This window comes from Chanodichthys erythropterus, chromosome 24 (genome assembly GCF_024489055.1).
Source record: "Chanodichthys erythropterus isolate Z2021 chromosome 24, ASM2448905v1, whole genome shotgun sequence".
NCBI lineage: Eukaryota > Metazoa > Chordata > Actinopteri > Cypriniformes > Xenocyprididae > Chanodichthys > Chanodichthys erythropterus.
Window position 1 is genome coordinate 25,787,110 of NC_090244.1, and position 15,940 is coordinate 25,803,049.

The 15,940-nt window shown below is 36.5% G+C and overlaps 1 protein-coding gene across 1 annotated transcript in view; it reads right to left on the minus strand.

Moving 5' to 3' along the window:
- Positions 1-8,604, minus strand: part of ano5a (anoctamin 5a) — a 65,501-nt gene extending 56,897 nt beyond the window's left edge. Inside the window, exons 1-2 of the mRNA XM_067380579.1 lie at positions 8,367-8,604; positions 1,053-1,114 (exon numbers count right to left, since the gene is read on the minus strand). Coding sequence (XP_067236680.1) covers positions 1,053-1,114; positions 8,367-8,439 — 135 coding nt within the window. The 5' untranslated portion in view covers positions 8,440-8,604. The remainder of the gene's footprint in view (positions 1-1,052; positions 1,115-8,366) is intronic.
- Positions 8,605-15,940: the final 7,336 nt, after the last annotated feature.

Below are 15,940 nucleotides of genomic sequence, written 5' to 3' on the forward strand. Positions count from 1 at the left end.
TAACGACTCCATGAAGCAGTGTTTTGAAATCGGCCATCATTATATAAGTCGTTTATTTATTTTTTTTGGCGCACCAAAATATTCTCGTCACTTTATAATATTAATATCGAACCTATAACAAAGCTGGACTCAGGCAGGGATCCAAATGCAAAGCTTTTATTAAAAGTGAGCGTGGTCGTACAGGCAGGGTCAAAACAAGAACAAACAGGAACAGCAAGGGACAGGCAGAGTCGTAGTCAGGATACAGGCACAGGCAAAGATCAGGATCAGCAGACAAGGCAATGGGTCGATAACGGGTAACAGGCAGGAACGGTAACAGACAGGCAGACAGGATAATAAACGCTCAGAATTGTATCACAGGGAAAACAAGACTTCGCAAACAGGTAGTGTGTGTGTGTGAGTCTTTTATAGTCCAGGTAGTGTGCTAAGCTGTATGTGGCAACAGATGATTGGTGTAGAGTGAACATGTGACTGGCAGGGAGGATTGTGGGAAATGTAGTCTGGGAACTGACAGGAACTGATGGTGATCATGACAGAACCACTGTACTCACATGAACTGATTTAAATATGTTTTTAGTACATCAATGGATCTTGAGAGAGAAAATGTCATTACTGGCTATGCAGGCCTCACTGAGCCATTGGATTTCAACAAAAATATCTTAATTTGTGTTCCGAAGATGAACGAAGGTCTTACGGGTGTGGAACGACATGAGGGTGAGTAATAAATGACATTATTTTCATTTTTGGGTGTACTAACACTTTAACCACCAAAATTTCCTTGCTTATCCAGCTCAAGTCCAATAAACACCATGCTGGTTGACCAGATTATTTGGTGGTAAATAGCAACCATGAGCCAGACCAGCACCAAACTACCACTAACCACCAGCATAAATCCACCCGGACCAGCATGGAAATTAATAATGGTCTAAGCAGGTCTTTTCAAGAGGTTTTTAACAGTATTGAGACTTGTGTTGGCACTATCAAATTATTCAAGGTAGAAACTGAAAACCAGGAGGACTTAAACTGGTGTTTGAATGTGTAAAAGTTTTTACCGCTGCATTTTCAAGTTGAAACGACTCCTTATCCGAATTGGTATGGAAGCCATTGTTTTCTTCTGGAAGAGAAAAAAAGGACAAAATAAGGGTGTTAATAGATGTTCACATGACTTCAGCAAAAAATCTTCCCTTTTCTAGTTGTTTCTTCATAAATGCTCCATTGTGAAATCAAAGTAAACTCCTTCTGATACAATGAATAAAATTGTGTAACTTTGTCACACTATTGGGGATAAAAATGAGGTGAAGGTCTGAAAACAGATATGCTGCTGAACTATCTAAAACAACAAACCTTTGTTTAGCTGCTCCTCACTTTAAACCCAAAAAAATAATATGTTTTCTTTGCATTCACACTGTCCCTTCCCATCCATCATTATTTTTGATCAAGTCATAGTCCATTTTGTTTCTGAAACCTTCCCATCTGAATATTTTTTTTTTTTCATTGATTATTATATTGTTTTATTGTATCATAACCACAAATGTAAGCAGATGAACACAGAGGGAGTGTCCTGAAATGCTGAATCTTTGAAGATACAATGCAAATCTTGATATCATCTGTATTTATCACTATGGTTACAAACATTAGTAGCAAGTATAAAAGAAGATAAACGACTTTGGTTATCTGTCCATAAAGAAAAATATATACTTATGTCTACTGTTGTATGTCAACATGACAATTTGACAATAAATAAGGCTGTCAGTCCCAAACACTGACTGTATGTGGCCACATAGTCCAAAACCAGCTCTTGCATCAAACACAGCTGGAATACTAGAAGGTTTCTCATCAGATCAGGCTAAATTTACTGCAGGCCAAGCTCATGTATAAGTTGGGTTTCATATAAACCACGGTGAACTCCCTACCAGAGAACTGCTCCAGAGCTAGTAGCATGAAACACTTTCTAAATGTAGACATCTGAGTAGATATTTAAGCATCTTTTCACTGTGGAGAATTTTTGAAGAATCCTCTCACAGTTCCAAGCTCCAAAAAAACAACCAAACAAACAAAAAAAGTTAGTATAATAGTAGTCCATATGATCCATGCACATACCTTATTATACTACAATATACTGTTTTTATTTTCATTATATGTACAAGACCAGCATGAACATTCTTCAAAATTTCTCCTGTAAAGTCTGACATATTAAATGGAACAGTTTATTGAACCTTTAGAATGCATCAGGCGTATGACATACTGAGAATATGGAGCTCAGACTGGAGCAGGAAGCTCAGTTTCATTCAGAGATAATTGAGCAAAAAATATTATATTTACACAAATGTATGGATAATCAAATCAAGTAAACCTAAGTTGATTCTGTCAGTAAAGGGTTAGTTCACCCAAACATTAAGATTCCTTTATTACTCACCCTCATGTCGTTCCACATCCATAAGACTTTTGCTCATCTTTGGAACACAAATTAAAATATTTTTGATGACGTCTGAGAGGTTTCTGTCCCTCCATAGTGATCCAACCCAACTACTACTCCAAGGTCAAGAAAGGTAAAAAAGGTATGTTCACGCAACAATGTCAACTCTCGCGTGAACACAAAACGCATGCGTTGTGATGCACTCGTGAATGCACTGCAGATCAATATTTTTTAGGGATGCACCGATGTAACGGCCGCCGATATTTATCGGCCTATTTTTGCTCAATTAACAACCATTGGCATATCGGCTGTAGCAGGAAATAGGTCGATATAACAAACCGATGGTTTATAGATTAACTGCGTGAAGGCACTGAGCTTTATAATGACTGTCGCATAATCCTAGTGCTGCTGTCTGTGCTTTAAAGCGGAACTCAGTAAGATTTGCGAAGCTCCCCCTACAGTTTCCTACAGTGAATCACACTGTCGTAAATACTCCAAGCACAGCTCTGGACTACAACGACTACAACACTCACCAGCACAGTAGTTTTGCAAATACAGTACAAGAAAGAGGAGGTGGGTAATTTGCAAATACAGTACACTCGATGGAGGTGGGTATTTTTCGAAATTGTCTTATAAAGTCATAAAATATACATTGTTTTTGAATTACCATAAAGCATTTTGTCACTCTCGCGTGAACGTGAACATGAGGCGAGATTGTTTCGGGTCGGTGCAGCTCAACTTGCAAGTGCTGTTTTCTGGCGTAGACGTGCCAGAGGGGGTTAGTGCTCGCCTCAAACACACCACTACAAGTAAATTAACCATTGTAAGGACTTAGAAAACTATATATGAAGGTAAAAAAAAGTTACTTAGTTCTGCTTTAATGCTAATCAAATAACAAAAGATTGCACAATATTCTTGACTAAATAACTTCTGTAATTTTCATCAACATACAGCGAATTACTCAAAACACTTATTACAACTAACAGTAAACAAACACATACAGATTGTATGCCTTTTCGGGGGATGCTTAATAAATGGACAAACTTTAAATCTGCAAAATAACTCTGAAGAACTGCGAGCTCTCCTTAGTACGTAGAGTAGTTAAATGGATCCAATCCATGTTCATTAAAAATTATTTGACGATGCAGCAATAAACCTGCTAGTATATTTTAAATGCAGGTGTTTTTGAACTTTGCTTATTTAAAACATGATCAATATACTATCTATTTTGATGACAAAATTTCAAATAAGAGAGGAAGTGACAAATATCGGTATCAGGCAATAATTGTTTGGTAAAGTCGGTATCGGCCTCAAAAAATCGTATCGGTGCATCCCTAATATTTTTGTAAGTAAAGTGGTAAAAAAAAATGTTTGTGTGTGTGCAAACAAAGCACTCGCGTCACTTCATAAAATTGAGTTTAAGCCAATGGAGTCACATGAGCTGCTTTTCCACCATCAGGCCGAACGGTTCTCATTGCGTAACCATTCCATTCCGTGCCGAGCTGGTACGGTTCTCGTTTCGTTTTCCACTATGGGGCTGATAATGGCCGCTCTTTGGAATGTAATATAAAAGCGTCAGTCGTTGCCTGGGTAACGCTATGGTTTACTTATGATATGAAATGTAATAACGACCGCGTTCTGGCAAATGATTAGATATTTCTTTAAAGGTGCCCTAGAATCAGAATTTGAATTTTCCTCGGCATAGTTGAATAACAAGAGTTCAGTACATGGAAAAGACATACAGTGAGTTTCAAACCCCATTGTTTTCTCCTTCTTATGTAAATCTCATTTGTTTAAAAGACTTCCGGAAAACATTCGGATCTCAACATAACATCGACTGTTACGTAACAGTCGGTATCATTAATATGTATGACCCCAATATTTGCATAATGCCAGCCCATTCGACGCATTAGACAAGGAAAGGCAGTATTAACATCTGGATCTGTGCACAGACAAGGTAAGCAAGCAAGAACAACAGCGAAAAATGGTAGATGGAGCGATAATAACTGACATGATCCATGATATCATGATATTTTTAGTCATATTTGTAAATTGTCTTTCTAAATGTTTCATTAGCATGTTGCTAATATACTGTTAAATGAGGTTAAAGTTACCATCGTTTCTTACTGTATTCACGGAGACGAAAGCCGTCGCTATTTTCATTTTTAAACACATGCAGTCTGTATAATTCATAAACACAACTTCATTCTTTATAAATCTCTCCAACAGTGTGTAATGTTAGCTTTAGCACATTAGCCACAGAGCATAGCCTCAAACTAACACAGAATCAAACGTAAACATCTAAATAAATACTTTACTCACATAATTCGAAGCATGCATACAGCATGCATGACGAACATCTTGTAAAGATCCATTTGAGGGTTATATTAGCTGTGTGAACTGTGTTTATGCGATGTATATATAGTTGAGAGCTCGTGTGGCAGAGGAAGCGCATCTTTTAAAGGGGCCGTGCTGAAAAAATCAGTGCATAGTTAATGATGCCCCAAAATAGGCAGTTAAAAAAATTAATAAAAAAAAATATATGGGGTATTTTGAGCTGAAACTTCACAGACACATTCAGGGGACACCTAGGACTTATATTACATCTTGTAAAAAAACAATCTAGGGCACCTTTAAATGTTATAATTAATTTGTGTTTATGTTGCTCAAATAGAGCGCTTAGCCAGCTAAGAAGAAACTGGTCGCCAGACAACAGACAAGTGACCAATCCTGTGTGTCGACATCACTTCACAGATTCTACCAGCACGAGAATTCTGGGCCGAGAACGGCTTGTAATCGTGCCGTGCCGTACCAGGCTCCAGTGGAAACACAACTGGAACCCGTTCGGCCCGACGGTGTAAAAGCGGCTATGGAGTACTTTAATGATGTCTTTACTAACTTTCTGGACCTTGAAATTGTTGTGTTGGATCTCTATGGAGGGACAGAAACCTTTCAGACTTCATCAAAAAGATCTTAAAGGATTAGTTCACTTTCAGATTCAATTTTCCTGATAATTTACTCATATCCATGTCATCCAAGATGTTCATGTTTTTCTTTCTTCAGTCGAAAAGAAATGGACCCCAAAATTACAGTTTCAGCGCAGCTTCAAAGTGTTCTACGCGATCCCAGATGAGAAATAAGGATCTTATCTTGTGAAACCATCGCTCATTTTTTTTTTTTTTTTTTTTTTACATTTTAACCATAAATGAGAAATTTTAATTTTATACGTTTTAACCATAAATGAGAAAAATTTAATTTTATACGTTTTAACCATAAATGCTCATCTTGAACTAGCTCTCTTCTTCTTCTCTATTTGAATTCCAGCAGTGTAGACGCTGCTAAGTGTATTACTGCCCTCAACGTGTCAAAGTTTTAACTAAATTGTCATATTCAATATGCTAGTGCAAGTTTATAACAATTTAATTCTACTTAGTTTAGTTTAGTTTACTTAGCAGTGTCTACACTGCTGGAATTCTAAAAGAGAAGAAGAAGAAGAAGAAGAAGAGAGCTAATTCAAGATGAGCATTTATGGTTAAAACGTATATCATTTTTAATTTTGTTTAGAAAATGAGAGATGGTTTCTCTAGATAAGACCCTTATTCTGGGATCGCATAACGCTTTGAAGCTGCACTGAAACTGTAATTTTGACCATCAACCATTTGGGGTCTATTGAAGTCCACTATATGGAGAATAATCAAAAACCTTGATTTCTTTTCAACTGAAGAAAGAGAGACAAGAACATCTTGGATGACATGGGGTGAGTAAATTATCAGGAAATTTTTATTTGATAGTGAACTAATCCTTTCATTTGTGTTCCGAAGATGAACACACAGGTGTGGAACGACAAGAGGGTAAGTAATAAATGACAGAATTTTCATTTATGGGTGAACTAACCCTGTGTTCATCTTGAAATATTACTAACAATATAAAAGTTATTCTTATGTTTACTTTATAAAAATCATATAAGTTTTCACAGTAAAAAAGACACGTGAACCACAAGCTGAAGGGAGACATTTTTATAAAATTATACTAGAAATTTTACTCACTAAAAAAGTATAAAGTATCAATCAAATGACAGAAGGCATGTAGTAGATTGTGTTCAACAATTTTTTTCACCAAAGTTTCATTCATGTTGATAATTTAGATGCCTTAGAAATTTTCAATAAAATTTACAAATTGTGAAATTTACAAAAATATGACAAAGTTGGTTTTACAGGGTTAATTTCATATTTTCGCTCACTTTTCAAACACAAAAGACATGAGGGCGAGTGAATGATGAGAGAATTTTCATGTTTCGGTGAACTAATCTTTGATTATCTCCTGTCCACATGATCAGTTTCTGTCTCTGATTCACAGAAAGGCAGCGAATCACATCTTTGACAGAAGAACCCGTAAAAAATGATGCAATAGTGTGTGTTATCAAACCAATGAATTTCAGATGAACAATCTCTGCTGTTATATAAAGATAAGATTTTATAATTTTATAGTGTGTGTATAGCCTTTTGACAGTGGTCTTTCAAACAAACAAGGATTCATTTAAAAAGGATTAAATCGATATTTCTTTTCAGTGCAGATGTCTTACTTTTGACTGACATTCACAATTATATTACATTTACTCACAGAAACATTGAATATATTGAAGATATAGTATATTCCCTGTATGTATGACCTTAGATTTGCTATTGTTTGAGCAGCAGGATATATACAAGCCTTGTGCTAATATATTGCACTGCTCAATCCTGTTCCTAGAGATCTATCTTCCTGCAAAGTTAAGCTCCAACCCTTATCAAATAACCAGCTAATGGATAACATCTTTATGAACACTTGACCGCTGTAAGAAAACAAGTCAACTTTAGGTACGGCAGGGTGTGAAACTGGAAGTGAGAACGCGTGCCGACACAGGAAACGATGAACACAAAGCACATGAGACCTATTCTGTGGTTAGATGATATGCACAGCAATCAGAAAAAAAAAAATATTACATATAAAACTATGATGTAAAAATGGTATTAACAATAGTTATAAAGTTCTTTTGAGTGGTATGCTTTTATGGTTTAAGTGGCAGTGAATTAGTGTGTGGAGACAAAGTTGAAAACATAAATCTCGCAGAAAAGTTTATAGAGCCCTTTATCAGCTTATCAGGGAACTCCTCTAATGCTGCGCACATGCTGGGACGAGTGAAGACAAACTGAAGTCAGCAACATTCAGACAAGTCTGACAAAGCCAAAGGCATAAATATCCATTGAGTCTAGATGCATATCTAGTGGTTGCATTAGTACATATGAAAAGTCATTTGGATTTACTATCAATTTTACTACAGTTTTTTACACACAATAAAACTGTTCAAAGCTTCTTTTAAAACCCCTATTTTACACCAGAAACCAGTGTTTTGAAACATGGTACTCTATACCCCTGACCACAGACCAGTGTGTCTGTAGTCAGAATCTTCCCTGACACTGCAATGAGTTTAATAGAAACTGTTTTGGCTGTTGGCATGGAGACCAAACTGAGAGATTCTGACAAGAAGGGAAAGTACATGACCATTTTAAGGTAAAAACACAATCAAGGACTTTAAAGGGGACGTTGATGAATATCTCAGCCTAATTACATTAACACATACAGATAGAATAAGGTGTGGTTTAAAGTTTTCAAACTTTATTTCAATCTATTATTATAATAATAATAATTATTATATATAACGTTAAAGCCGTTGTCGAATGTAATATCACGCACAATTTGGACGGAACGGATGTGCGCATTTGGAAAATAGCCACTCTTCAGTCTTCAGGCCATTAACTCTAAAAATACTATTTGAATAAGATAAACAATAAACAAAAGTGGTAGCTAACTTCAGAATAAAGCACTAAAGTGACAATTACTGTGTTATGTTTTTTTCTTTTAAAACATTCCCATGTGTGAAAACGTGTAAAGGCGTGTAACAGACACTTACCGCCGCCGGACCAAGCAGTTCGGTCCATTTCTATAAGCGTCTCATCACTCGACTTTCCCGACCCGCGATTCATTTTAATTAAGTGTCCAGATACTTAATGTGAATTCGATATAAATGTAGAAAGAAAGATCCTTCCGCCGGGGCTCCGTCCGAGCCCACGCCCCGTGATCTGATCTCTGCTCTGCCCGAGGAATGACCGTTCACTTAACGCTCAGCGGATCAGATTTGCCCACTCGGGTTTGTCTTGGGTCTCAGTTGGCAAAATTACGATTCCTACTATGGCATAAGCGCTCTCTTAATATTCATGAGCATGTCTTCACTATTGGAAGGTTAACTAACAACGTCAGCATGGACTAATTCATATTCAAAAACAGGTCTTTTGCATTGGAAGGCTGCAAAGCAACGTCATCGGGCTCTATTTAAAATTCATAGGTTAAACCTTCCACATAGTTGGATTTGTAAATTCGCTCTCTCTCTCGAGCGCTCACTTGATTTAAAGGGGAGTGACATTAAATGACCGCAATTTTGTCGGCAAACTACAAAGAGATGTCCAATTCTTAACCCTCATGTTTAGATTCACTTAACTCGAAAAGCCGAACTGAGAATATATGAGAATATTTTACAAGTTTATGGTCTACTTCAACGAAATTCAGTGGAATATAAGAATACAGATATCATTTCAGTGATAAAGTGTTAGTTTGTGAACTTTAATGTTGGCTTGAGAAGCCTGAACCTCGCCATTTTTCAGAGCGCTGCACACCAGACTATTGCTCCAACATAACAGCTCATTTTCATTATTTATTTTGTCTATAGGTCGTTATACAGTTGCATGAAAAAACCACTTGTGGGAACCACTTGCATCATTAATATGTACGCCCCCAAATTCATAAATATGCCAGCTCATGTTCAAGGCATTAGTCAAGCCAGTATTAATGTCAGGATCTGTGCACAGCTGAATCGTCAGACTTTATGCAGGTAACATAAGCAAGCAAGGACAACAGCGAAAAATGGCAGATGGGGCAATAATAACTGACATGATCCATGATATTTTTAGTGATATTTGTAAATTGTCTTTCTAAATGTTTCATTTGCATGTTGCTAATGTACTGTTAAATGTGGTTAAAGTTACCATTGTTTATTACTGTATTCACGGAGACAAGAACCATGTCATTATTTTCATTATTAAACACTTGCAGTCTGTATAATTCAGATAAATAAATCTCTCCAACAGTGTGTAATGTTAGCTTTAGCCTGTTAGCCATGGAGCACTATCATTCAGAATCAAATGTAAACATCCAAATAAATACCATACTTACATAATCGGGTATGCTGCATGACGGACACTTTGTAAAGATCCATTAGGAGGGTTATATTAGCTGTGTGAACTTTGTTTATGCAATGTATTATGGAGTTGTGAGCTTGCGGGCGGGGAGCGCGAGCATTTAAAGGGGACACGCGCTGAATCGGTGCATATTTAATTATGCCCCAAAATAGGCAGTTAAAAAAATGAAAAATAAAAGAAAATATATGGGGTATTTTGAGTTGAAACTTCACAGATACATTCAGGGGACACCTTAGACTTATATTACATCTTGTGAAAAAGCATAGGGCACCTTTAAAATAACCCCGTTCAAAAGACATTCTGCAAGTGGTTCCCATACTTTTTCATGTAACTGTATTTCTAGAGAGTTCTGCTCATTTTAAATCAGATATGGATAAATTAAAGGGTTGGAAATGAAAATTCTGTCATTAAAGGGATAGTTCACGCTAAAATTAAAATTTGATGTTTATCTGCTTACCACCAGGGCATCCAACATGTAGGTGACTTTGTTTCTGCAGTAGAAAACAAATGATGATTTTTAACTCCAACCGTTCTGGTCTGTCAGTTGTATAATGCATGTCAATGGTAACAAAATCTATGAGAGTAAAAAGAACATGCACAGACAAATCCAAATTAAACCCTGTGGGTTGTGATGATACATTGATGTCCTAAGACACGAAACAGTTGGTTTGTGCGAGAAACTGAACATTATTTATAAAATTTTTTACCTCTAATTATTACTGCCTTGAGCATCCGGTGTGTGAGGTCTGAATGCACTCTGATGCCGGAAGTGATCGCTCGCACTCATTGACATATACACGCGAGAGATCACTTCCGGCATCAGAGTGCGTTTTCAGACCTCACACACCGGATGCTCAAGGCAGTTGGACATAGTGGTGTATTAGAAGTAAAAAAAAAACACGATCGTTTCGTGTCTTAGGATATCAATGTCTCGTCACAAGCCGTTTTAACTCTTTAAGCTCTGTGTCAAGTCAAGTCAAGTCAAATTTATTTATATAGCGCTTTTACAATTGGTTCAAAGCAGCTTTACATATTAGAAGCACAGAAAAAGGGAAGTGGTTAAAAATAAGCTGTACAACCAAGCGTGGTAATATGTAACATATACAAGATGGTGCTACATTAAGCCAATGTCGGCTGACTCCCAGGGGTGGAAAAAAAACCCTAGGAGAAAAACCCAGCGTGCTAGCACTGGGAAAAAAGTCCTAGGAGGGAAAAAACCCCTTGGAAGATATATATAATATATGTAAATGGAAATGGAGATCAAAATCTGAATTATACATTTTTATTATAGAGATTAAAAATAGATTATATATAAATATATGTAAGCGGATACGGGGATTAAAAATCTGAATTATAGATGCAGCCAGAACTGGGTCTGTAGGCCCATTGTCTCCTGGGCTACGTTGTAGTCAGGTCCAGAGACAGGTTCTCCATCTGATCTGGATACGGCCTGAATCCAGCACCCGGCAAACCTCAGGATAAGCAGAGAGACAGATATTAGCGGAGATGCCATTCTTATTCTGATGTACAGGTATATCTAGTGTTATAGGAAATGTTCTCGGTTCCGGCTGACCTAATTATTGCAGCGTAACAATCCTTTAACGGATTTGAAAAATGTTAATGTATTGATAATGTGTTATGTGTATGCAAGAGCAAAGAGATGTGTTTTTAGTCTAGATTTAAACTGACAGAGTGTGTCTGCTTCCCGAACAATGCTAGGAAGATTGTTCCAGAGTTTAGGTGCTAAATAGGAAAAGGATCTGCCACCTTCAGTTGATTTTGATATTCTAGGTATTATCAACTGGCCTGAATTCTGAGATCGCAATAAACGTGAAGGACTATAATGCACCAAGAGCTCACTTAGATACTGGGGAGCTAAACCATTTAGAGCTTTATAAGTAGCAAGATTTTAAAATCTATACGATGTTTAATAGGGAGCCAATGTAATGTTGACAGAACTGGGCTAATATGGTCATACTTTCTGGTTCTAGTAAGAACTCTAGCTGCCGCATTTTGGACCAACTGAAGTTTGTTACTGTGCAGAGTCTCTCTACTAGTGCTGTGGGTTTTAGGTAGGCTACTTCAGAAACAAAAATAAATATGTTACAACTTTTCAGTTTCTAAGCAATTTTATTGATAAATCACAGGACAGCACAAGTTTATGCACTCCTGAATGTTTCATGTGCATGTGATCTGCAAGTGATGTGCGCGCTACTGTCTGAATGTAATGGCGTGTTAGTTAGAATGATGATCTTACCTGAACAATAAACTGATTTAAGTTCAATAAACTTATCCTGTGGCACCTCTATAGGACATTAGGATATTAGTATTACAGCCAATGGGATTTAAAAAAAAAAAACATTTATCATAATTTATATGAAAACCATAAGTCTGTCCGTCATTTCAAAAAGATATAGCAACAAACTTGAACAGCAACAGAACAATCTGAAGGTCTATGTGAGTTTGGTGCTAAATTGTGGCATTAAAGCTCTACAAGGAGTTTATAGGCTGTATCCGAAAACATTCCAAGATAGGAAGCATCAAGGCATGCCCAAATCCAATGCAGTGTCACATCCTGTCTCCTAAGATACCTTTATCTGATCAATTTTTGAATGTATCCTTCGCTGCCTTTGATATCCCAAAATCCTATGTGTTCCATTCGGTGACAGTTGAGCTAGAAAAAGAAAGATGGCGCCTGAAATTTGCCGTTTCTCTTTTTGTATATGAATGTATGTTTTTGACCAATGTTTTCTACATTTTCTAGCAAGAAATTACTACTGTAGTAATTCAATTTTTGTTTAGTTCTCACCAAAGCTTACCAAATTTTGCAGTAGCCCCTCACTGCAGAACACTCGAGATCCAATGGTTCAATGGTTCAACCTTAATGTTATGAAGTGACGAGAATGCTTTTTGTTCTCAAAAACAAAACAAAAATAACGACTTTATTCACCAATTTCTACCCTGTCATTCTCCTATGAAGGTCTGGAATGACATATGGGTGTGGAATGACATGACGGTGAGTAAAAAATGACAGAATTTTCATTTTTGGGTGAACTAACGCTTTAATACTAGGTGTAAACAGGGTAAATATGTTGGCTTCTCAGGTAAATTGCTTTTTATTTTGGCCTATTCTGTAATGGACCTTCAGGGTATCAGTAGACACACACACATACTATATGCATACACACACACAAATACAGTATACCCACTACGATGGGCAAAGATAAAAACAGAGCAAGATATTATTGTTTCAAATGTTCATGTTGAATGTTATCTGAATATAAATATTGTCTTGATAACACAGCAGTAAAATTCATGTTTATAGCTGATAAGATTGGTTTGAATTCAAAGTTATTTCAACTTGTCTCTTTGTGTGGCATTTGGTAAACAGAAACATAAATATTTAAGGAAATTTTAAGGACAGCAACATCTCAAATGAATCATGAAGGTCATGTGATCATAAACAGAAAAGTTTCTGGCAGCTATTGCACGTTCCCTCTGATAACGGCAATTTCAAGGACGCAAAAATGGAATGTGCCCATACATATTCTCTGACATTTCAGAACAAAAAAAAAGAAAAGTACATAAAGACATTGCTTAAACAAGGATTTTTTCCACACAAAATCTACTCAAAATGAATTGAAAAATACGACAACAGGAAATTAACAGCGTTAATCAACAAAGATGTCCGTAAATTTTTTATATATCTCGTCAGGTTTTGTTGTTGGCTGATGTCACTTGTCACAAAATGACTGGCTATAATATATCGGTTGATAATCAAAACTAGCATTAAAATGTCTGAAGACTTTAAAAATTACAATATTACACACACACACACACACACACACAGACACACACACACACACACACACACACACACACACACACACACACACACACACACACACACACACACACACACACACACACACACACACACACACACACACACACACACAAAGTTTCCCCATACAGAACAGAGAGAGGAAATGCTATTACTGAAGCAGCTTTCTCCACATCTTGATGGCTTGTTTCAGCCCCACCAGGAGTGTAACTAAAGGAGTCTGCAGCCCAATATAGCCTCTTCTGGCCAGGGCCACCCTTCGAGTGGTTACCACGGCCCTTCACTCTAGCAATTACACATGTACTTCTCTCTGGGTGTGGCAGTGGGACAGAAACGTAGCTGCCTATTTCCCAAACCTTAAATTCTACAATCTGGGTTTCATAATTCCACAGCCACATGTGAAGGTGGCAGACGCATGGGGCGGGAGGCACCTTTTTGAGGGCTATGGTCCCGATGGGTGGGACCAAAGTAATAATATAGGACGTGAGTGTTTAATCTGGTTCATAAGATTATAGAGGAGATTCAGATATTTGTAATTTGAGCTCACATATAGATAGCTTGAATTAAAAGTCAAACCAATAGCTTGTGAGTTTTAAGACATTTAAAGAAATATAGTGAAGTTGGTTGGAACAAAATAAATGATGGTGCCACAATATCAGACCATCCTTCTAGAAGCTGCAAGTAAAATTTAAATGGTAACGCAATAGGATATACATTGAATCAAGCCTGTAGGCTACAACATTATTCTGGAACAAAACCTACTTCTTTCTGCTCTGACAATGCATGTTTTGTGTTAATAAAATAAATTTGATGTCATTATTCAAGATCTGAACACAAAGCAACTTTTTGTTATTTTGACCAATTGTAATTTTCTTAAAAAATGCTCTAAATGACAATAGCCTATATATAGGCTATATTAATATAAAATATCAAAAATTAACTCACACATAAAAATCTTGGGTTCTTCTACCCAAATCCTGAGTTGAGCCTTTTGGGTTATTTTTTGGGGGGTTATTTTTTCAGTGTTTGGGTAGTTTTGTTACACAGATCCTGGGTCAGACATAACACAGGGCTGAGTTATTTATTGCGGGCTTTTTGCGACCTCTTCAGGAGAGAGCAGTGCAGCTCCGTCAAATTGGCGCATGTCTTCAGTAAAATACAGATTTGTGTACATTTTATTTTATCTGATTCGTTATTGTGCTGTATATCGTTTAATTTTATACAAAGCAACATACAGGGCGCAATGTGAGTCGCCTAATTATGCTTGCATAATGTTTTTATTCAAAATGATACAGAATATAAATGCTTAGGATGCTAAATATGTTCTCAGAACTGTACACGGAATGTTAAACTTATGGACAGGCGATGGAGTCAGTTGCAGCCGCTATGAGAGAAATGCAGGGCGGCGGTCTGAAGTTAGGAATTCCGCCGCTGAACATGACACAAGCACCGGCACGAGATCCAGCGCCGTACGGTGGAAACAGGACAAAAGAGACTCGTCATTACACTTGAATTAGCTACTTCTAAATGTTTCTTATTTTTAAATGTTTTATTATTTTTACTTATAATTGTTAAACAAGCTTAAATGTAGGCACCATGTATTAAAAACGATATAAAATATTATATACTGTAAAATATGATCGAAAATAAAGGAATTATCATAACTAGTGGTTGTGGAGTATTTCAAAAAGTGTAGAGGTTAATCACATTAATTCATGTATGAAGAAAAAGAAAAAGAAAAAAAAAGAAACCCAGCCCTTGGGCTAAAATTGGGTTGTTTTTTTTACGGTAGAAATTCTAGAGAAATGTATAATTTTGCAGTGGTCTTATATATATATATTATAAGAAATTATAAATTTTGTGTGTATAGTGTGGTACAATGTTTTCGTCAAGTTTTCAAAAGGTAACATGAATAAACAAACATACAGAATGCAGTTCAGGCCACTCCTGCAGTGGCTGCGCACACGAGCTCGTTTCTCCACCTAGTGGCAGAAATGCAGCCACAAAATGCAACGTTTCACTGCGGAATGTGGTTATGGGTTTGATTTTCAAGAAACAGATAATAAGTTAATAGCCACCTTTGATTTAAAAAAAAAAAAAAAAAAAAAAAACAGAGCTTACAAAATTACATTATTGCCAATAAACTATATCATTTAACAAAAAATAAACACATTCCCCGAAAAGGAAAGTACACTTTTGCTTAAGTTTTCTTAGATCTTTTTGATTTAGTAGGCTAATATATCGTATACCACACACTGCAAAGTCTAATAGGCTAATAATACTATGCTACTACTACTACTACTAATGTAGCTATCCTTTAATTCTTAACGGTATAAATCAAAATAAAACGAGATATTTAGATCAGTAAAATTCATTGAAAAAAAAAAA